The sequence below is a fragment of the Plecotus auritus genome, assembly GCF_963455305.1.
Source record: "Plecotus auritus genome assembly, chromosome: 4".
Taxonomy (NCBI): Eukaryota; Metazoa; Chordata; class Mammalia; order Chiroptera; family Vespertilionidae; genus Plecotus; species Plecotus auritus.
In genome coordinates, this window is record NC_137775.1 from 116,882,305 (window position 1) to 116,905,432 (window position 23,128).

General features: G+C 36.8%; 1 protein-coding gene across 1 annotated transcript in view; it reads left to right on the plus strand.

Annotated features, from left to right (window-relative positions):
• CFTR (CF transmembrane conductance regulator) overlaps nucleotides 1-23,128 on the plus strand; it is a gene marked incomplete at both ends in the record, with an annotated part of 212,507 nt that overhangs the window by 151,854 nt on the left and 37,525 nt on the right. The window contains 4 exons of the mRNA XM_080664132.1: nucleotides 3,006-3,156; nucleotides 5,367-5,594; nucleotides 7,662-7,762; nucleotides 18,267-18,518. Of these exons, the coding sequence (XP_080520258.1) occupies nucleotides 3,006-3,156; nucleotides 5,367-5,594; nucleotides 7,662-7,762; nucleotides 18,267-18,518 (732 nt within the window). The remainder of the gene's footprint in view (nucleotides 1-3,005; nucleotides 3,157-5,366; nucleotides 5,595-7,661; nucleotides 7,763-18,266; nucleotides 18,519-23,128) is intronic.

A 23,128-nucleotide genomic window follows, 5' to 3' on the forward strand; every position in this document is an offset into this window, starting at 1 on the left:
TTTTAGTATATAAGACTAGAGGCCTGGTGCATGAAATTCATGCAAGGGGGGGTCCCCTCAGCCCAGCCTGCACTACCTCTGATCCGGGATCCCTTGGGGGATGTCCGACTGCTGGTTTAGGCCCGATCCCTAAACCAGTAGTCGGACATCCCTCTCACAATCCAGGACCACTGGCTCCAAACTGCTCACTTGCCTGCCTGATCACCCCTAACTGCCCCCCTTCCAGCCTGATCACCCCTTAACTGCCTCTACCTGCTGGCCTAATCACCCCTAACTGTCCCCCCTGCCAGCCTGGTCACCTCACACAGCCTGCTGTTCAGTCGTTTGGTTGCCCCTCACTAACCCCCCTGTTGGCCTGTTCACCCTACGCAGCCTGCTGTTCAGTCGTTTGGTCATCCCTCACTAACCCCTCTGCCAGTCTGGTTGCCCGATGGCTGTTTGGTCGTTTGTCTGATTTTTTCGGTCGTGACAGCCCCTGGCTTTTTATATATGAGGATTACACACTGAGTCCTGCTACTTTGATTTCTACTATGTCTTTAACATTTTTCCCCTCTTCATTCTATTAATTCCATTAAATCCTTACCAAAAATTCTCAAGGACCATCATTTATGAATTCCAAATCTGGTGTTCATGCATGGTTTTAAATTAATAGGTATTCATTTATTTACCTATTAATTAATTAATTACTGATTTCAAAGTGACCCTTTATCCTTATCAGCTCCAGTTCCAGGAAGTGCTGTGTGACTGTCAGTGTCAGGGATGCTTCTGAGATGCTTTGGGTGGTTAAAAATGTGCTGCCCACTTCCTAAGAGCATGAATGAATGATGCCTTGCAGGTTTTATAGTCTGTTGAATTTTCCTTCTGACAAATTGTAGGATTTGGGTAAGAATGAATGGGATTTAGAAGTTTGTGCTCAAATTTTTATCTTGTCCTGAAGTCCCTCTGTTTATCTATTTTGTTGTCCTCTCACTAATATACCCAGTCCAAAAAGACTTGTTTCTTAACCATTGTGAATTAAAATAGGACAGAACTTAAGGATTCATTGTGTAATCCAAATATCACATATATTAAATCAGTGCCTTCAATTTTGCACATAATGCTAAATTATTAACTTCTAACTTCAGTGCCTAAGGGTGGACTCTTATGGAGCAAATAGAACTATTGTCCTCAATACTTAGGCTTATTTTTCATTTATTTCTCAGTTTGGGCTCTATTCTGAATTATTTTAATTGCTGGAAATCTGTCTTGTGAATGTTTGTACCTACCTTCTCCATTCGTCTCTAACCCACTGTGATATCTTGGTTAGTTGACTACCCAGATATGTGGGAAATATGTCAGAAATCAAATGGACACAGTACATTTATAGTTGTCAACAGCAAACAAAAGACCCTGATTCTGATGGAGTAGCTGAATGTTTCCATGCTACCAATGTAGCAGCATTTGTCCTTCAGACACACTGCTCTTTAATATGATTGCCCATTTAAATTGCCATATTCCTTAGTTAATCATGCTTAGATCAGAATTTTTCTCTTTTCTCCCCAAAATATCCTATTTCTGGGGAAAGGATCCTTCATTATAAAACTATGGTTTCCCATTGATAAAGTCTTATCATGTAGTAATAGGGCATCAGGGGCTTTCTCACTGTGCTGGTGGCACTTGTTGGGGCAGAATGGAACAGGGAAGACTTTCCTGAGATTATTGAGTTATAATATGTACTTAGTTCAGTGTCTGGCAGTAAAGATTTTTCTGGATATTTGTTGAATGAGTGGAGGGCTGGTATTGCATAATTTGATGCCTCAAGATGTGCAGGCATTTTCCCTAGAAAAGTGTCATGGAGATATGATTATAAGTTTTAGATGAAAATAACCTACTCAAAGAAGATTTATGCAGATTTTAGCTACACCCACTTCCTGCTCACATCTACCAAAATGTTCTGTATTCCACTTCATTATCTGGGTAATGCACATGTGAGCCATGGAAATTCGTGGAGAACTGGCTCATTGATTATCATATGAATATTATCATAGGTTTATTTTTTAACCCTTGTTATAACAGTTTATACTTTATTCAAAAGCATTATTGTGGAATAAATGTTAGCAGACTTGTGTGTGTGTGTGTGTGTGTGTGTGTGTGTGTTTTAATGTGTGGATTTGTCATGTGGAAATATAGAATTTAAGCCTTTAATTGATCCTGAAGAACACCCATGTGATTAGATTATTTCTGAGACTGCCAACAGGGCTCCAGATTTTTGGTGAATAATGTGAAGCTGTAGCTTTAGTGGATGGACTTTACTGAAACACAAAATTATTTTGACAGTATATGAGATAGAAAAAAATTATCCAATTTCAAATTAAATTAGCCATACCCCCAAAATCTTTTTTTTTGGGGGGGGGGGAGGGGCCCTCTAGGTCATCTCCAATTGTTTGAAGGAACAGAAACAGGATTTTGGATAAAGGGAGTAACATTTAGTTATTAAGTATAATTTTTTTTCAATCTTAAACATGAGAAAACTAGGTTCAGAAAAGTTAAGTAGCTTGCTTAAATGACAATACATTTCAACTAGATCTTTCTGACTCAAAAGGCTGCAAGATGAATGTCCATTTTTCACAAATTGTCTAAGCAAAATAAATACTAAAATTTTACATTCATATGGAAATTATCTTATTAATTAAAGTTTATTTTAAAAGAGGATCAGTCTAGAAAAAAAGTCACCCTTCCCAATGTATTGTGTATGGGAAGTTAGCACATTAAGAGATCCAAGATCACCAGGTTTTCTAAAGTTCAAAATGTTATTATGCGGAACCTAAACAATTTTTGAATATTCAAAGAAAACATGAGAAAGTACTTTGAGATGACAGCTGTCCTAGTAGGAAAATGCCTGCCTTTTATTGAGAATGGAATAGAGTGTGAAGAGCTATTTAGAAATATACTGCTGACACACTTACCTTGTCCACTTTGCAACATGAAAATATTTATACACCAATGTGTTTTCTTTGATCCTACAGCTAGTATTAATTGTGATTGGAGCTGTAGCAGTGGTCTCAGTTTTACAGCCCTACATTCTCTTAGCAACAGTGCCAGTGATTGCTGCTTTTATTTTATTGAGAGCCTACTTTCTCCACACCTCCCAGCAACTCAAGCAACTGGAATCTGAAGGTATGACACTGAGTGTGCAACACTCACCTCAGAAAATGTCCACAAGAGCTACTCGTAATTCTCTATTATTAATTTACGTTTCAAAAATATTTTCCTGCTTGTAAACTTTTGCATTATATAACAATGACTTTTAAAAATTATATGGATAGAGCCCTGGCTGGGTAGCTCAGTTGGTTGGAGCATTGTCCTGTACACAAAAAGCTTGTGAGTTCGATTCCTGGTCAGGGCACATACCTAGGTTGCAGGTTTGATCCCCAGTCTGGGCATGTACAGGAGGCAGCTGATCAATGTTTCTCTCTCACATCGATGTTGTTGTTTTCTCTTTCTCTCTCAAATAAAAAAAAATATATATATCCGTGGGTGAGGATTAAAAGTATCCTAATATATAAAAACCCTGGGTTCGTCACATCCACAATGACTGGAGGCTCGACCTAACACCCAGGCTGCGCGCGCAGCAGGCTCTGGTGGGTCGGGACTTGTGGCAGCAGAGACGAGGATGGGGAAGGCAGGGTCGGCACTCACACTCACAACCGTACACACACACAGACACACACAGCGCCCACCAGCTCACAGCCTTTTCTCCCTTTCTTTCCCTCCCTCCCAGCTCGCTCTCAGATCCTCTCTTAGAATGAGGAAACAAAATAGACTGGGCCTGAAGAGGCCTGGATGGAAGGGAGGGTGGGCAGAGGGTGGAGCGGCCCCCACTGGCCCTACCCCTGCCCAGCCAGGAAAGAGGAAGAGGGAGACAGGGAGGCAGGGAGGCCTGGAGGACTGCTGAGAAAAACAAAGAGAGGCAAAGACTGGGCAAGATCAGGCCTGCAGGGGAGGGCAGTTAGGGGAGAGATCAGGCCTGCAGGGGAGGGCAGTTAGGGGTGATCAGGCAGGCAGAGGCAGTTGGGGCGAGATCAGGCTGGCAGGGGAGAGCAGTTGGGGGCAAGATTGGGCAGGCAGGCAGAGGCAGTTAGGGGAAATCAGGCAGGCAGGCAGAGGGGTTAGGGGCAATCAGGCAGGCAGGCAGAGGCAGTTAGGGGTGATCAGGCAGGCAAGCAGGTGAGTGATTAGGAGCCAGCGGTCCCAGATTGCGAAAGGGATGTTCGACAGGGCCTAATCCGGCAGTTGGACATCCCCCAAGGGGTCCCCAATTGGAGAGGGTGCAGGCTGGGCTGAGGGAACCCCACCCCATGCACAAATTTCATGCACTGGGCCTATAGTATGAATATAAAAGGAAACAGTAAATTACTAAGTACACATAGATTGATTTTGTTAATTAAGAATGTGAATTCATTTTGGTTTTTTAAATACTTTTAAAAAATATGTTTTTATTGATTTCAGAGAGGAAGGGAGAGGGAGAGAGAGAGAGATAGAAATATCAATGATGAGAGAGAATCATTAATTGGCTGCCTCCTGTTTGTCCCTTACTAGGGATGGAGCCAGAAACACAGACATGTGCTCTGACCAGGAATTGAACCATGATCTCCTGGTTCAAAGGTCAATGCTCAACTACTTAGCCACATCGGCCAGGCTCATTTTGGTTTTAAAACAACTGTATAGAGTCTTACTAGGGTTATATAGGATATTCATTCATAATTTACTTATATAAGTTAAATTTAAAAATGATAGTGCTACTATTACTAAAAGTTTGTCTGAGTTTCTAAACAATATTGCACAAAATTCTTCCTTCTGGCTTCTTTTCAGACACCCTTCTTTTCTCTCTTCAGGTTTGCTTTTATTTGTGCCCCAAATACTGCTTGAGCTGTTTGGGAAGCACATTTTCGGTAACAGCCTTGGTGCAGGTGCATTTTCAGGGGCTAAATTTCAAGTGCATTTCTGCATTGAAGGTTATTTGTTAAATTAAATCTTTTAAACATTCTTAAGGCTTTGAATAAATTGTTTTAAAAGAAAACCATTTTCACTCAATGGTGATTAATTTAGGATTAGCCAGAAAAACTTACAGAAGTAGCCAAGAAACATGAATAAATAATGGCAGTGATTTTATATTAAGTTCCCATCCATGGTAGCCAACTATAAAAGAAGGGTAACATTAAAAATTTATAAATTTCATCTATTCCAAGTATGGCACCAGAATGGAAACCATTCTAACTAATGACATTTGCTGTCTTTTAAGCTAATCTTTATCAGGTACGTGGTAATAAGAATTTGCATTGTGCATTTACATGATTTGCATTGTTTTCTATGGGAATATTTCACAGGCAGGAGTCCAATTTTCACTCATCTGGTTACGAGCTTGAAAGGACTATGGACACTTCGTGCCTTTGGACGTCAGCCTTACTTTGAAATACTGTTCCACAAAGCTCTGAATTTACATACTGCCAACTGGTTCTTGTACCTGTCAACCCTACGCTGGTTCCAAATGAGAATAGAAATGATTTTTGTCATCTTCTTCATTGCTGTTACCTTCATTTCCATTTTAACAACAGGTACTATAAAGTTATTTAGTAGTTACCTAAACATTTAATTTAAAACGTTGTCAACTAACAAAATGCTACATTTTTTAGCTTAAAAATTTTAGATATCTTTAAACCATTTTGGGGGGCATTTGTTAATCAAAACATTTATTAGTTTATTGTTGAACAAATTATTTCCTTGAATTTCTATTGTTTTGTTGTTGAACAATGATGTCTTTGAATTAGAACTGTCTATAGTATTATCCCAATTTTGTAGTCTAACAAACTGAGACAAAGAGCAAGTCAGATAACAAATCTGTGATTGTAAAAAACAACAACATATCTCTGGACTCTCGTATTGGTAAAGGATCTTAAATAATAAAAGGGTAGTATGCAAATTGTCCCCTTGACCTTGGAGTTAGACCAGGGGGCGGGGCCGGCCAGCGGCAGGCAGGGGGGTGGGGGCTGAGGGGTTGGGAGGGGAGGGAGTACCTGGCTGGCAGCCGGCAGCCGCTAGGGACCCTACCAGTGCACGAATTTTGTCTACTTGGCCTCTAGTTAAAAAATAATAGAGCTCTCCAATAAAGAGATCTTTGAATACGAGAATAGAATCATCAGCATTTACACACACTCACATACAAAAGCCTCATCCCTGGTAAGTTTTGTTCTTTTAACCACCAGTTGGTAAAATTTATCCCAATGAGAATTTTGCATGACAAAAACTGCCACAGATGTGAAATGCCAGGTAAAAGTGCCATATTTTTCAAATATAAATGTGCTGAATTTTAAGATCTTGGGTAAAAAACACACAAAATATTTCATCATAAGAAAAGTAAAAATCTATTTAGGTAAGTGAGTTCTTCTAATTTAAGAAGTTGAATACGGAGCTATGTAAAATATTGAAATATATATGTGACAGTGGACGGAGGCTCAGAGCAAAGATCAAATGTCAAAGGATTGTTGGGTTGTAAGAGCAGAATCCTGCTCAAATCAAAATGGGTCACCTGTTGGAGAGTTACAAGAGTGCCCTGTGGAGCCCTAAGGCAGGAGGCACGTAATAGTAGTATCTATCCAATAGATTTGTTGTATTCATTGTGATCATTTGTGCATAACACTTACTACAGCGCCTGGCCCATAATAAATACCCATAATTTTTACATTGTTTATTATTGTTACTGCTATTAAATTTTATCTTACTCTCATCTTAATCTTCAGAATGGCTAATATGTTGAAATTCTGAATACATCTGACCTATTTAGAATAAATGGTTTAGTACTAAGAAGACATACTTGCTGTCTTTGGTTTGTCTTCTATTATAGGAATTATGGAAGCAAAAATTTCAATTAATAATGATAGGATGAATTACTAGGATTTCTTCTGTTTTTTAGAACACTATGACAAGTTTATCATGCATAATAGACACAAAGACTTACTTTTAATTGTGATTTGATAACGTGAAGTTATAATAATTTAAGAACATTTGTATTGGAACATTTTTATGGTCATAAATACTGAATATTTATGAATTTTAATTAGTGGTCCTCTCCAGCCCTGAAAATCTATTTACTCTATAAACACGTAAGTTTTGTTCTTCCTGGATGAACTAGTTGTTTTTTATAACATAAATGGCAGTCTTCTCTTTCCAAATGGCAGACCTACGGAACTCCCTGTGAGACTGACTGTAAGCCCACCTTCTTCCCAACAGCATCTGAATTCGTCGTAGAGAAGCTCATTGAGACACAGGGCTTTTCCCCCATTGTCCATGGTAGTCTTTGAAGGTATTGTTACTCACAGAGTAACAGTAGAAAAGATAAACATGGTATGTGCCCAGCACCTACGGCCCCTTCAATATCTGCAGCATTGAAAAAAGGGCAGCTCTTTCCTAATCTTCAATCGTTCTTTGATTTAAAACACTGACTGAATACTTACTATATGCAGGGCATTATTACTAGTGATAGATGGTGAACTTAGATGAAAGTTGATTAAAACTGGCACAAAATTGAAATGTAACTTTAAATGATGTATGCCCCAGGAGAGGTATAAATAAAGGGGTTCACGAGGAATAACATAGGGTTTGTTTCTATCTTTGTTCCCTCTTAGGTGAAGGAGAAGGAACAGTAGGTATCATTCTAACATTAGCCATGAATATCATGAGTACACTGCAGTGGGCTGTAAACTCCAGCATAGATGTGGATAGTTTGGTAAGTAATTCTTACTTTTTAAATATTTTTTTAATGAAAAAATTTAGACAAACCAATAATTGTAGGTAATCACATAAGGGACAACTAGGTCCCCAACCCCCACATTAAGGCATAAAACATTACAGATAAATTGAAGGTCATTATGTGTCTCTTACTAAACCCATAGCTCTTCTTTCCTCCATATAGATAACCACAATCGAGATCTAGTGCCACAGTGAGCATTCTTACAGTCTCCTTGTCCAGGATCTTTCTAGGGTAGATACACGGAAGTGGTATCGCTGGGTCATAGAATTAAGCCACATTCAACTTTACTAGTTGATGCTAAATTGTTCTCAAATCTGTTGTACCAATTTATGTTCCCATCATTAGAGTATAATGAGTCTCATAGATCCATCCCTATGATATACAACCCTTGATATTTTCAGGCTTTTTACTTTTTGGTAATCGGATGTGAAATGATTACTAAGGAGATAGGGCAGCTTAATACATATTAATTGGCCATTTGAGTTTTTACTTCTGTTCATTGCTTGTTCATATTGATTGCCTATTTTTCAAATAGACTGGGCTTTTTTCTTAATTGATTTGTTGGAGCTTATGAGTTCTGGATCAGTTATCAGTTCTATACATTTCAAACATGGTCCCCCAGTCAATGCTTGGTCTTTTAGTGTCTTCTGATGAAAAGAAGCTTTTAAGTTAAATTTATTAGTCTTTCCTCTTATGTTTTGTGCATTTGGTATTGTGTTTAAGAAATTCTTACCTATCTTGGGTTTTCGAATTTATCAGCATTAAATTTTTTTTACTATATTCTTTTCTTAGTATTAAAATTCCCAGGGTGTAGTCATAGCTCCTTCATCATCTTTAAATGTTTATCATTGCCTTCTCTCTTTTTACTTGATCCGTATTACCACACAATTGTATCCTTGATTGGTGTATGCAAAGATCATATTTTGGTTTTATTGTTTCTCTTGTCTTATTTCCCTAGAATGCAGAGCCTGCAGTAGGTTTATGAGCTGCACAGTGTCAGGGACACAAATCCTATGGCTGCAAGAATGAGAGATAAAGGAAGCAAGGCAGATTTCCCATTTTTATTTAAAAAAACACAAATACATAATTTTCATTCAGACAGTGTAGTTTGTCTGGATAGCTTAATCATCAACTTTTATTAGTCTATCAGGAGTACTCTATTTAAAACCAGTCATCCATTACTGGATTGGTGGAGGGTCTAGAAACCCATGTTGAGAATTACTTTTATTGCAGTCCAAGTTCCTTTTCCCATTCTTGAGGCAGGTCACTTGTTCTCAAACCACACATTCATTCAGCTGTGACATTTGTATAATCAATTCCTGCCAGAACAAATATCATTATAAAATCTCTAAGGGAAAAAAATCCAAACCTTCTAATGTCCATTTTTGCCTATGTATCTTAATGTTTTATTTAACCAAAGAATTTTAATAATTCATTAAAATGTAATTTAACCTTAACATGATTTATAGTAGGGTTTATCTCTTTTCCTCTTTTATTGTGGCATGTGGGTGTAGTGGAGTGATGGTTAATTTGCATATTACTCTTTTATTAGATAGGATTTGTTGCATTCTTAATTAACAAAGTCAAATACTGATTTATTCCCTATGAATTCACAAGATGCCTGCCATTTTTAGTGCCATAAAGCTCTCTTTCTCCTATTCTTAGCTAGATAAGCATTATGTATCTTAAATAGGCAATGCATACCTAGATTTCTGCCTCCATGAATAAATGAATGAAAAATGAATGAATGAATGAATGAATAAATAAATAAATAAGAGCTAAAGGATACAAAGGTGATGTATCAAGCCATCTGGTGACTGACAACTTGCCTACAATCATAGTCTTTGTTTGAATGAGGCAGTTGACAGTTTATGTCTTTTTAGGGCTCTCTGTTATATAGTAAGCATAACTACTACTATTTGTAATACTTTAAGCAGTAAAATAAAATTAAAAAACAAAACACAAAACAAAAACAAAAGATCTGAGCATGTGACTTTTATCCTGCTTCCTTAATTCTCTAAAGACATCAGCAGATAAACCATCCCTGTTGTATTGTGTGTTCCTATAACACAAGAGGAAGAATAAAATGAGCAGGGAAGATTGTGCATCTGTAGGGCTTACATTTAGATTCCAGTTAATGGGGCAACAGAAAGTTTTTGCAAGATTGATGCAATCTGAAAAGAGTTTTCTGTCAATAGAAACTTCCTCTGTTTCTCCTTTGTCCTTTTATTGCCCGTGTTTATTTTGGGTTTAGTAAAGATCAAATGACTAAGAAACCTGCTGGGAAGAGAAAAGGGGAACCTGACTTTTCTTCATTGCTTCTGATGCCTAATTATCTTGTATTGAAAATAGTTTCTCTCCAGGCTGGGTGGCTCAGTTGGTTTCTTTTGTCCCATACACTGAACCTTTGTGAGTTTGATCCAGATCTGGGCGTGGGAGGCAACCAATTGATGTTTCTCTCTCATATTGATGTCTCTGTCTCTCTCTCTCTCTTCCTTTCTCTCCCTCTCTCTTTTGTTCTCCCTCCCTCTCTCTCTAAAATCAATAGACCCATCTTCTGGTGAGGATTAAAAAAGAAAGAAAATAGTTTCTGCTGTAAGAATCTGAGAGGAGGGTTCATTTATCCTGTTTTTGTGCGTGTGCGTGTGCGTGTGCGTGTGTGTTTTGACTCCTTTAAATGGCCTCTTGATCATATCTTTGTTTCTCCGTTCTCATGAGCCATTGTGGTATATTTTCCTCTCATGACCTCTATCCCAAGATTTCTTTCCATCTAACCATTCTCGTTCCATCCTGCAGAGTGGTTTTCTACTCTGCATTTCATTCTGGCCTTACCACCCAAAACTTGAGAACTTAGACATGTCACTAACACCCTTGAGAGATTCACTTTTCTCGTTTGTAAGATGAAACAGTTTGGTTAGGAATTTTCTAAGATTCCTATCAGCTCTGGTATTTTCTCTCTTCTGAACTCTTTTCATATGAAAGATTCCAACCATTGATTGGCATGTTCCAGGCAATATTCTAGATGTTCACAGGAAGTGCACATATCTGCCACTCTTCCCTAAGTGCTGAAGTCCAATGATTCAGGTATTCACCTCTGCCATTGTCAGAGCTGATTAAAGAACTCGGAACCAGTTGATGTCCTCTGGTCCCTAGTTAGTCGGAGAGGCTTATGAGAACCCTAAGGGATTGCTGGAGTGCTGAAAAGTTTGAAAATTTGTTGAGCTTTGTGCCTATCACTTTAACTTTTTGTGTTTAGATTTTCTCGTTTATAGCAAGAAGGAAGGGATTAGATCAGAGGTTCTATACCTGGCAGCACATGAGGAATTATAAAATTTTAGATTACTCAAGGTCCCATAAGACCAATTAAATCAGTTCTATTGGTTGGGGGCAGGGTGTCTATATTTTTTTAAAAGTATTTCAGGTGATTCTAATGTATATCTGGACTTATGAATCACTAGATTAGATGGCCTCTAAAATTCATTTTAGTTCCTATTTTCTGAGTCATTGCAAGGGATCAGCAAATGTATTCCTACTAAGGGTCAGATAGTAACTATTTTCAGCTCTGCGGGCTATATGGTCTCTAGTCAACTCCCAACTCTGCCTTTGTAGGGCAAAGCAAATGTGAACAAATGGGTATAGCTTGTTTGGCCATTGAGCTGACTTCTGATCTATGGCATAGAATTTACTTTAGAATTGATGGACCATTAGCAAATCATTTTTATCCTAGATATTGACCAGTGGTAGGTAGGTAGGTAGGTAGGTAGGTAGATAGATAGATAGATAGATAGATAGATAGATAGATAGATATAAATTATCTACAAGACATAAAGGATGATGTTTAATTGTTTAATGACAGAGTTTGGGGAAGCCACAATATTTCAAAATTAAGATGCTTAGAAAAGCCTGTTATTTATTGAAATAGTAAAACCCTGGACAAAATATTTTTTTTAATTTATTTATTTTTTTAATTGTTTGAAGTATTACAAATAGTAGTACATATGTCTCTTTTTTTTCCCCATTGACCTCCCCCCAGCCTCCCCTTCCCCCCAGTACATGCCTTTACCTGCCCGCCCCCCCCCAGTGTCTTTTATCCATTGGTTATGCTTATATGCATGTGTACAAGTCCTTCAGTTGATCTTACAGCCCCCCCCCCCAAAAAAAAAAACCTCCTCTGCCTTCCCACTGTAGTTTGACAGTCTGTTCAATGCTTCTTTGCCTCTGTATCTATTTTTTCCCCCTTTTCTTTCCTTTAAAAAATCTTGCCTCTGCAGACTAGAGATAAATGTATAATAACAAAAAATGTTTGAGTCCCAATTTCAATGCTGGACAAAATATTTTGATATGTCATTTTAAACTCCGTTTCCTGAGCTTTTCTTTGAAATATTTTTAGTGGATACCATAGACATCCAATTGCATTCACCAAGCACTTCCTGATGGCTTGTCATGTGCTTAAAAAACAAAAACAAAACAAAACACAAGACAGAGTGTAAGTAATCTCCAATTTGAATAATAGATTCAATGAATGATGTCAGACAAAAGGGTAAATCTGAGCCTTCCTTTGCCTGTTGGCACACTTAGTATCATGATTACTAAAGCTCTTAATTAATGAAAATAAGCATCAGCATATTTTTGATACCTCCATGTTTACTTAGAACAAGTATTTTGTCATTAGTTGTAATGGATTTTCTTTCTCATGTCAAAAACAATCTCTGTAACTTCCTGCAGTCAGAGAAAGTGACACTCACTTGCCCTGTGTTTTGCCACAGGTTAGACTATATAAATCATTTGTGAGATAGCAAGTGGTAATCATTTACTAAGGGTTAGTTTATAGTATACTATAAGTAACTCACTTATGCTGTTAATGTTAATAATTTATAGCAATATAGTACTGACTTTTTACTCTAGGAGCACAAGTAACTAGACTAGCGTCTAGTTAGACACAGAAAACTAGACTAGCGTCCCAAGAATGTATTTTGAGCAGAGCCTTTTTTCATGATAAGCATTATCTCTTAAGTCTGTGTGCATGGCCTAAAGATTATGCCAATGACTCTAATAGGGCATTGGATTTCAGGTGTGTTATGAGTGCTGAAAAGCAGTTAGTTTGGACCTACCCAGAGAAGCTATGATTTAAAATATTTTAATACCTACTTTCACGTACTTCACATTCTAAAAATTTCTCTTGTAAAATGTGTGATGTTTTTCACATCATGTAAGTTTTCCAGATGCTTCTCTTCACATTTACTTCTGGGCAACCTTCCTATAATAACCAGTTATGAAATCTCTTTGCAATATTGCCAGCCAGATATGAGGATTATAAAATAAATTTTCTATTGTCATGGCTTTTGGATGCCTGGGTTTCTAAACAACCAAAGGATAAAAGAAACTGGAATATTTTTTGTGAGGGAGAGAAATGTGGCTTCATGACTTACTCTAGAAAGGGTCTTTAAACCTTCCCTCCCCTCTTTGTCAACAAAAAGTGAAAAGGAAAATGAGGAATTATTTTCTTTTTCCACTTTGACATGTTCCTTATAAAGCAAGTTTGAGGTGAGGCTAAGGAGCTATCTTTTTGTTAAAACTATCACACTCCCCATAGACTGTTCTCCTGTGCTTAGATTAATAACTTTAAATGTTACTATAAAGGTAATGAGACTCAGTTTTAAAGATTGACCTGGGATACTTTTTGGAGCATAGTAAATCTGAATAATAGAACCAAAAATTTTAAGCAGATGATTCTCAATCAAAAATCCCACATTGTTTCGGCTAAACTCCAATTTTATAATAATCTGTACAGATTATGTCAAGTTTTCCTTTGCACAAGAAGAAAAGATTCAATGCTCGAGGCTCATTTTTACTTCATCATTTACTTTTCATAATCTAAATGCTCCCACCTAAACTGGGGATGGCTGCAATGTGACTGCTGTCAGTGGGCCAGACAGAGCTGCCCCTCATTCCTCCTCTGGCAACGCTTTTTTACGCAAAGGAAGCAGCATTTTAAGGTTGGGAGTTTGTCAGCTGGCAGTCACTCTTGATAACTGCCAAATCTGAATTTCCATCTAACTCCATCTGGACAATGGCACAGCCATTTTTACATGTCACCTGAAAATGTTTAGTAGACATTCTAAATTAGAAAAAAGGATTAAGTTAGGTTTAAAAGCTCAGTGGAAACAAATAGATGAGACTAAAAATAGTTTGGTGTGTTGCAACTTCCTTCTAATCCAAATAACAAAGTATATTTTCAGGCTGAGAAGCTCAGAGGTACAATTGCAGCCTGGATTACCTACTTAACTACTCACCACACTGCCATTCTCCCTACAGACTGCTTTCTGCATGTGAGATGGAACAATGGATTCATTTATCACTAATAAAAAATTTTTATGCTATGCATTAAATGGGGAAAATACAAGGAATGCTTTGAATAATGTTATTGTCATAGGCACAGTAGGTTTAACATGAAGCCCCTGAAACATGAGCTACAGGTCCTCTCAAGAGGACCTATAATTAATTATATATGCATAACTTTGATTCTGTTAAAAAGCCCTATACTTAATTATATATGCATAACTTTGATTCTGTTAACAAGAAGAGCCCCTCAAATTACTTAAGTTTCAGGTTCCACAAAAACTAATTAATTACTAACTAATACCTTGTACTTCAAGTAGAATGTGCACAGTGGAGAGCCGGTGAAGTGCAAGGCATTTGTTAGTAATGAACAGTATTATCTGGCCACATTATCTGTTCAGTAGTGGCATTTCAGTGGTTGCAAAGCTGACCATAATGCAGATGTCTGCCTTTCTCACCTTTCGTGAGAAAATGCGCTAACTTATGAATGAATGTCTGCTCATATGCGGTGGATGAGTGCCCATTGTTAAGATTAATCTCTGATCACAGCTATAAATTTTTGGCTATGAAATCAAGTGTTCAAAAATATGTCTTTGCTTTTGCTACAGTCAAATATTTTTTCCATTTGAACATGTGTTCTACTGAGTGGAAGAAACAATCTCAGAGATCTTGCCCAAAGTCTAAGTTCTGAGTGGAGTTTTCAGAATGCCAAGATGCTAGGGGGAAGGGGCCTGGGCCCTCGGTTATCCATTGTCATGCTCACTGTCTCTGACGCGTTGAGGCTCTATCTGACCTAGAGGTGTGCCGTCCAGGTGGACTGAATCTTTGTCCTTGTCCTGACTGTGAGCTCTCCTTTGATGAGCTCCCTCTCTCCATTACTTCCATATACCTGAGGCATGGAAGACCCCAAGGGATCAGAGGATTGCAATTCTTTGGCTTCCCTTCAGCACTACTCAGGAAATACAGAGAAACCAGTGCTCTGCCACCTGTGTCTAGACATGCCAAGCAATCATGTCCACTCCCTGCTCCCATGCCATGCCATGCCAGGCACTTGGAGCTGCTCTAAGGCATGCCTGTGCCCTGGGTTCCACCTAGGAATTGAGACACAGGCCTCCTACTTTCTAAAACTGCCACATCTACTTGAGTATGGAACCAGAGTTGGGTTGCAGGTCACGAACCCTTCTGAGAAGAACTGGCGTCTCAGCCCTCTTGTTTAGCCTCATTCGTGAGTCAGATTGTAGAGTGAGGAGAGGAGCCACCTCTCTTCCACAAAAGTCCATCTGTGGCAATCGTTTCTGTATAAATACTGCGCTATGAGTTCTTCAGGCTCTGGCTTTGGAAGCTTAAACACCAATATTCATGTGGCTTTAAATTTTCAAGCTACCAATCTCTGACTCCCAAAGTCAGTTTTTGAAACTTGAAAACTGGAATTGATTGTCTGTGCTCTGGTTCTGATGTGGCTTCTCCTCCAAGAGGCACTGAAAGTAGAATGTGCACAGTGGAGAGCCAGGGAAGTGTAAGGCATTAGTTAGTCTTTAATAATACTATCTGGCCACATTATCTATTCAGTAGTGGCATTTCAGTGGTTGCAAAGATGACTGCGATGCAAATGTCCGCCTTTGTCACCTTTTCTTCCCGTGAGAACATGTGCTAACCCATGAATGAATGTCTGCTCTTATGCTGTGGATGAGTGCCCATTGTTAAGATGAACTTGTTCTTTTTCAGGTCAGGGTAACCAGGTCATGTTGTGGGCAACTATCAGACTCTGTCCTGGGGTCACTTTCAGCACCTAGACTGTATGAAAGATGAGAATTTGAAATTTTCATTTTCTAAATTTGATAGGGATGTCCTACTTGCCACATTAGGCATTAATAGTTTTGGATCCAGACTCAAGGTGAGCCTCACTAATGGAGAATGTAATTTTGTGTGCACAAACACAGATTCCCCCCATACACACACACAAAAATTACATACTGAATTCAGTGCTGCCAAATTAGTGGTTTTGGATATCATTTTCTAATAACACTGCACATAATTTTTAGTAGTTCAGATAGCAAGCCTTAAATGTTTTATTGATTGTTTGGAAGTATTAAAATGAAGGATTTTTGTTATATAGTGTTTTTCTTGGACATTCTAAAGCACTTAACAAAGATAAGTTTGGAATTCTTCATAGCACTGACATACAGAAATGGCAACGGTTTCAACTATATTTTATAAAATTAAGCTAGATTTCTGCATTTCCCTCAATTTCTCATTTCAAAAGAGTGATGTTATTCTTATGCAAGATAATAAGATATTTGAAATGTATTTGAGCTATTTTCCCTGCAGTTCCATTTCAGTAGTAGTTACAATTATAATTTATCTTCCAGACTTTAAATAGACTAGCAGCTCTCTGTGAAAACTAATGAGAGTGAAATGCAAGAGTATATTTTAGTTCCAAGTTAATAAAAAATAACTGAATCAGGATTTAATAGCCCCTGAAAGTCACCCATAATTTGAAATTTTAAAATATTACATGTGGGAGCAATATGATTATTCGTATATGCTTTTGACATCCCCTCGAGTTATTTATGATGGATGTGGGCTTTGGATACATTTCACTTCCATTAACAGTGGGTTTGGCTTAAAAGGATTCTCTTCTTGAATCTTAAACAATTGTTGAAGGTAATTCCAAAATGAAAGAAACTGAAGCACAGATTTTCTAGATAAAAGAAAGAACTTCATGAACAGCAGGCTTGATCAATGGCATGTGGAAACAGGCAGTACCATTAGATGTGCTAAACTGGACCTTTTCATGTTCCATTGAGGATTAGTATCTAAATTCCTCAGCTTCATCTACCAGTCATCCCATACTAAAGATAATTTTTCCCAGATAATTTTGACGATGAAAAATAGAAGTACTAGAAGCAAATACTACAAATGTATTTCTTCCCACCTATAATTTTTTGGCAAAAATATCATTTCTAATAACTAAGCCTTAACTATAAATAAAATAATACATTAACATTGTAAAGGAGAAGGATAAATTCTTGACTGAGTAAAGCCAGAATCAACAATTAGTTTTAAGGCAAGAAAAGCAGTAAATTTCTGCTAGTAAGACCTGGGAAGGGCTGAGTCACATTATTTTATATATCATTGTTATATTCCATATTGATATTTTCATTTCAGATGTGATCTGTATTTTAAAAATTATATTTCCGCCCTAGCTGGTTTGGCTCAGTGGATAGAGCATTGGACTGTGGACTGGAAGGTCCTGGGTTCAATTCCGGTCAAGGGCACATGCTTGGGTTGCAGGCTTGATCCCCAGTAGGGGGCATGCAGGAGGCAGCCAATCAATGATACTCTCTCATCATTGATGTTTCTATCTCTCCCTCTGCCTTCCTCTCTGAAACCAATAAAAATATATTTTAAAAAATTATATTCCAAATTCTCATAAATCATAACTACTCATTGTTGAACTTTTATTTCTATGTACATTAAATATATACATTATTAAATGTTATATGAATAAGTTTATAAAGCAGACACATATTTCATTTCAAACACAACCATTACACACAGGCACATTTTGCTCAGCAATGGAAATTAATCTTTGAAATGATTAAAATATAATTATTTAGCTACAGATGTATGCCAATGACTTAAATTTTTTTAAGCCTTTTGTGAGGTCCAGCTGACATATAGAATTGTGGAGAGTTATTAAGGCACTTCAAGAGAAAGGCAAGAACATTCCATGCTAGTTTTGAGGTGTGGAACATTTTATTATAATATACCAGTTGTACAACGTTGTGCAGTGCTGCTCATAGTAGAAAATAGTTTTCTCCTTGACATTATCTGTTTTCTTGAGTATAGTTTGACTATTTATGTGTGACTTGCATACCTAAGAATTAAGTAATCAGAAAAATAAACAGGTCTAGCCAAAGCCCATTTATATAGGTCCTAGTTAATCTCTTTGATTAAGCTTTTAATTCTATTCAATTATTTCCTGTGAGTTCATTGTAAAAGCTTCTGACAAATAACCACATGTCGACTAGCTAGTGTTACATCCTACAAGATATTTTTTAGGAAACATCAAACTAGTTATGACATTGCCTGCAGCTCTAAAACAAATAAAAATAAAATACTGTAATTTTCATTTCAGATGCGATCCGTGAGCCGAGTCTTTAAGTTTATAGACATGCAAACAGAAGAAAGCATATCCACCAAATCAAGAAAAGCATCCAAGGATGGACAACTCTCAAAAGTTATGATTATTGAGAATCAGCATGCGAAGAAAGATGACATCTGGCCCTCAGGGGGCCAAATGATTGTCAAAGACCTCACAGCAAAATACATTGACAGTGGGAATGCCATATTAGAGAACATTTCCTTCTCCATAAATCCTGGCCAGAGGGTGAGATTTCAACATTGCTTACTTTTTTAGACCTGGATTCAGTAAGTTAATCTCAGTAGCCTAGAATGATGTGTTCGTAGAATCCATTTGTAGCACCATTATTGTAGACTAGGATCCATATTGAAAACACATATTTCAAGTTGTTATATGGAGCCATTATTTTTTCCATATGAAATTTAGTTTGCAGAGTCCTGCATCTACATAATAGGTTAATTTATATATGATTCCACTTGCAGAATATCTAATTGATTAGTAGGTTATCAGTGAAGAAGTCATTAAATAGAGCAAAATTATAACATTTTAGATTTTGCATCTTGGGATTATCTTCCATTTTCTGTAAGAGAAACATCTTGTTATTGACCCTATCTAATGTCTTAAATTTTACCTAATTTATACTCTATCAAAAAAGTAGTATTTTTTTTTTTGCTATGCTTTTTCCTGTTTGTTTAGTTTGAGTTTTTGTCAAGGTATAGATCAATGTTCCCCCAGTAATTTACTAAGCAAATTTTATTATTTAATAAGCAAAAATAACCATGCATTATTTTGAAACATTCCTTATGGGTCCCAACACTGGGTTGAACACATAGAAAGTACTCAAATATTCTGATTCTGGAATTTATTCTTGGAGAAAGAGATGGTCATTCTTCCTACATTTCATGTTCTATAAATGTGATTTAATATTGTCTTCAAATCTCATATTCTGGGCCACTCCATAAATCTATACAGGAGTATTATATTGTTTTGATTGTTATCTTTTTTTAAAAACTGAGATAGAATACACGAAAACCATGTCTTATAAAAGCTGAATTTAAAAACTTCATGTCTTTGTGGATTAATTTCAAATAGAATTTTTTTTAATTATTGAGATAATTAATTTCAAATAGAAATTTTTTTTTAAAATTATTGAGTTTATTAGGCCACTATCACTAGCTAGGAGGAGACTGTTATCACTTGGTATTTGCCATAGATTTAGGAATATTTGATAATTTAATGCACTGGATAAAGTTTAGTTTAAAAAGAATATAGAATGAGCAAAAAGTCCCTGCATACCATTCTAAATGGCTTAAAATAGCACACTGGAAATTTTGACTCATCTTATTAATCTTACAGTTAAGATAAATAAATTCACATACTACTAAAATTAGCCTATCTATTATATTTCTCTTTTTAAAAAAATATGTTTTTATTGATTTCAGAGAGAGGGAGGGAGATGGTGGGAGAGATAGAAAATCAATGATGAGAGAGAATCATCAATCGGCTGCGTGCTCCCTGACTGGGAATCGAACTGTGACCTCCTGGTTCATGCTGGTTGATACTCAACCACTGAACCACACTGGCTGGGCTATTATATTTCTTTATATTATAAATAAATAAATAAATAATGAGTTTCTTTTTTGATAGAAAACAATTTTAAATGGACATAAATGGGAAGTCTTTAACTTTTCAGGTTTAATTTACCCCTGATTTTAGAATGAGGTTTTTTATGGCTATTTGTTTTATATCACAGTCCTCATGAAATCTCTGAGATTTTTGACCTTTTTGCTTCATTATTGATCTCTACAAAATGTTAAAGTTATGCTTTGGAACTATGTAAAATTAACTATTCCTCTTCACTCCTCCCTTGCATTGAGAAAAGTGTAATTATTTAATTACTTTTGCTTTATACAGCAGGGAGTGCAATCGGCAGCTCAGTGTCCCTCGAGTCACCAGGATGGCTGCCCAAAGTACTGTCATCAAGTTATAAACAATAGCAACAAATAGTTTTATATAAACCAGGGTGGAAAGCTGTGGTAAATGATTTGCTCTCCTTCCTCTTGGCACCCTCCCTTCCCTGAGCTTTATCAGTGCTCACTTGCCCACTCAATTAAATTCAACCAAGTTCTAGTAGTGACAGAATTTGCAGCATCCTCATTTCCATACACAGTTTCCCTGATGTGAGAGTAGTAATCAGAGATGCTGTAAAATGAGGAAGAAATAATATGCACAGGCATTTCATTTCCCCTGAACATATATATGTGTGTGTTCCATAACTATTCTTTGCAAGCTGTTGTCTAAATGCTATGGGGAATTAAAAACTTCTCACACAAGGCTATGGATTTTGCCAATCCAAAGAGGGAAACTAATGTTTATTGGGTGCTTATCATGCCCTAATCACTGTTTAACGACCTTTATTTGCTATCACATTTGACCTTATTATAACTCAAAAGGTAGATATTATTACCCTTTTTGTGCACAGTGGGAGAAACTGAAGTTCAATGAAGTAACTAAGGTAGCAGGGATCTTAAACCCAGGTCTATCTGACTGCAAAGATTTTTGTGTTGTTTTCTCCACAACTTGCCACTGCTTCTCTTAAAAGAAGTAGTAGAATAAGGGGTTGGGTGGGGAGAGGGATATATATATATATATATATATATATATATATATATATAGAGAGAGAGAGAGAGAGAGAGAGAGAGAGAGAGAGAGAGAAATTTATCCTCAAAAATGACAATCTAAAAGAAGTCCGGCATCCAGTAAAGGCTGAGGCAGATTTACTAGTATTGTGAAGCTAACAAAGCTTAAGTTTTAAATTTTAAAGGACTTCACTTGCCTGAGCCACTTCCAAGGCCCTTGCCTAATTTTCTATTTATAATTTTAATTTTTATTCATAAAGAAAGCTCCCCCTTCAAATTATATAAGCTTTAAATTCCAAAAAGACCTTTGTTATACCCTCGAATAATGAGTAAAATGCTAAGGAGGAAACAGTATCAGTGGGTTTGTAGTTGGGCTATTCAGGAAAAGTTTTCCATGGGAAGTGGCATTAGAATGATACAGACTTGAATTGTGTATTTGAACAAGTAAAGGTGGGTGAAGAAGGGTGCTACTGGCAGAGAGAATATCACAAGACATGAAGGATCACAGAAAACAATGCCTGTTTCAGTCAGATTGGGAGATGCATAAAGCATGAAATGGGAAATACGATTGGAGCAAGATGATGGAGATCATGAATCTTGAGCACTAAAGCCATAAAGGAAGTCGACAACTCAGAAAATCCTAATCAGTTTTGCAATTAAGTGGTCTTTGATTAACTTCAAGAGCAATGGTTCTCAAAGTGTGGTCCCTGAGCCAGCATCATCTGCATCACTTGAGAACTTGTGAGAAATGCATATTCTTGAGCCCCACCCAGGCCTAGTGAATAAAACAGTCTGGGAGTGGAGACCCTGGTCTTGCTCCATCACATCTTCCAGGTAGTGCTGCCCTAGGATGAGCACCCCTATTTAAAAGAGTCATTGGGTATAGAGGAGTGAGTATAGAAGTTCAACTACAAAGGTTACCAAAGGGGTAAGTATTGAAGTGAGAAGCTATGTAGGACACCAGTGTTGGTGGTGGAAAAAAGAAAGTAAGAACACCTGTCTAAGAGGATGACCACATGGAGGGATTTGCCTTTGCACTGTAGAGGAGTATGTTTTTACTAGTATTCAAGACAGGAGGAAAGGAGATGAGTGAAGTTAAAGAGAAGTTAAAAAGAATCAGTGAGCAAAAAGTTGGGAAACTGAAGGTGTTCCACCCTTTAAGTCAACAACAAGCCAAAGTAATAGAAGTTGAGTAGTGTCAGTTTTTTTACTTTGTTCTCCTTCAATATTGTGTTGACTATTCAGGGTCTTCTGCATCTCCATATAAATCTTAGAATCAGTTTGTCAGATCCACAAAGTAATTTTCTGGGATTTTGATTGGGATGGCATTGAATTTATAAAGTTGGGAAGAACTGGCATTTTGAAGGATTGATTCTCCCTACCAGTGAATATGGAATAGCTCTCCATTTATTTAATTTTTTTTATATCATTCATCAGAGTTTTGTAGTTTTCCTCATCTAGATCTTGTGTATATTATCTTATATTTATACCTAAGTATTTTATTTCTTGGGATGCTAATGTAAATGGTAATGTGTCTTTAATTTCAAATTTCACTCATTCATTGCTCATGTATACAAAACAATTGACTTTTGTATATTAATTTTGTATCCTGGAACTTTGTTATTATCACTTATTGTTTCTAGGAGTTTTATGTTGACTCTTCTGGGTTTTAACATAGATGATAGTGTCATATGTGAATAAAGACAGCTATATTTCTTCCTTCCCAATTTACATGCCTTTTATATCTTTTTTCTTATCTTATTTCATTATCTAGGATTTTCAGTATAATGTTGAAAAGGAGTGATGAGAGGGGACAGCTTTACTCTGTTCCTGATGTTAGCAAGAAAACTTTAACTTTCTCAGCCTTACCTATGATGTTAGCCATAGGGTTTTTATAGATGTCTCTATCAAGTTGAGGAAGTTCCCCTTTAATTATAGTTTACTGAGAGTTTTCATAAGGAATGGGCCTTGGATTTTGTAAAATGAATTTCTGCAAATATTGATCCTGTGATTTTCTTATCCCATTGATGTGGTGGATTAAATTAATTGATTTTTTTTCCTTTTCTTTCTTATTTCATTTTTTATTTTGTTTGAATGTATTTATATAAAAAATGTCAATGAAATAATTAAATGTTACACAGTATATTCTCTATGTACAGCCTCTACTTTTACATAAGGGATAGAATTTTTATTTTTTTATAATACATGCTCTAGATA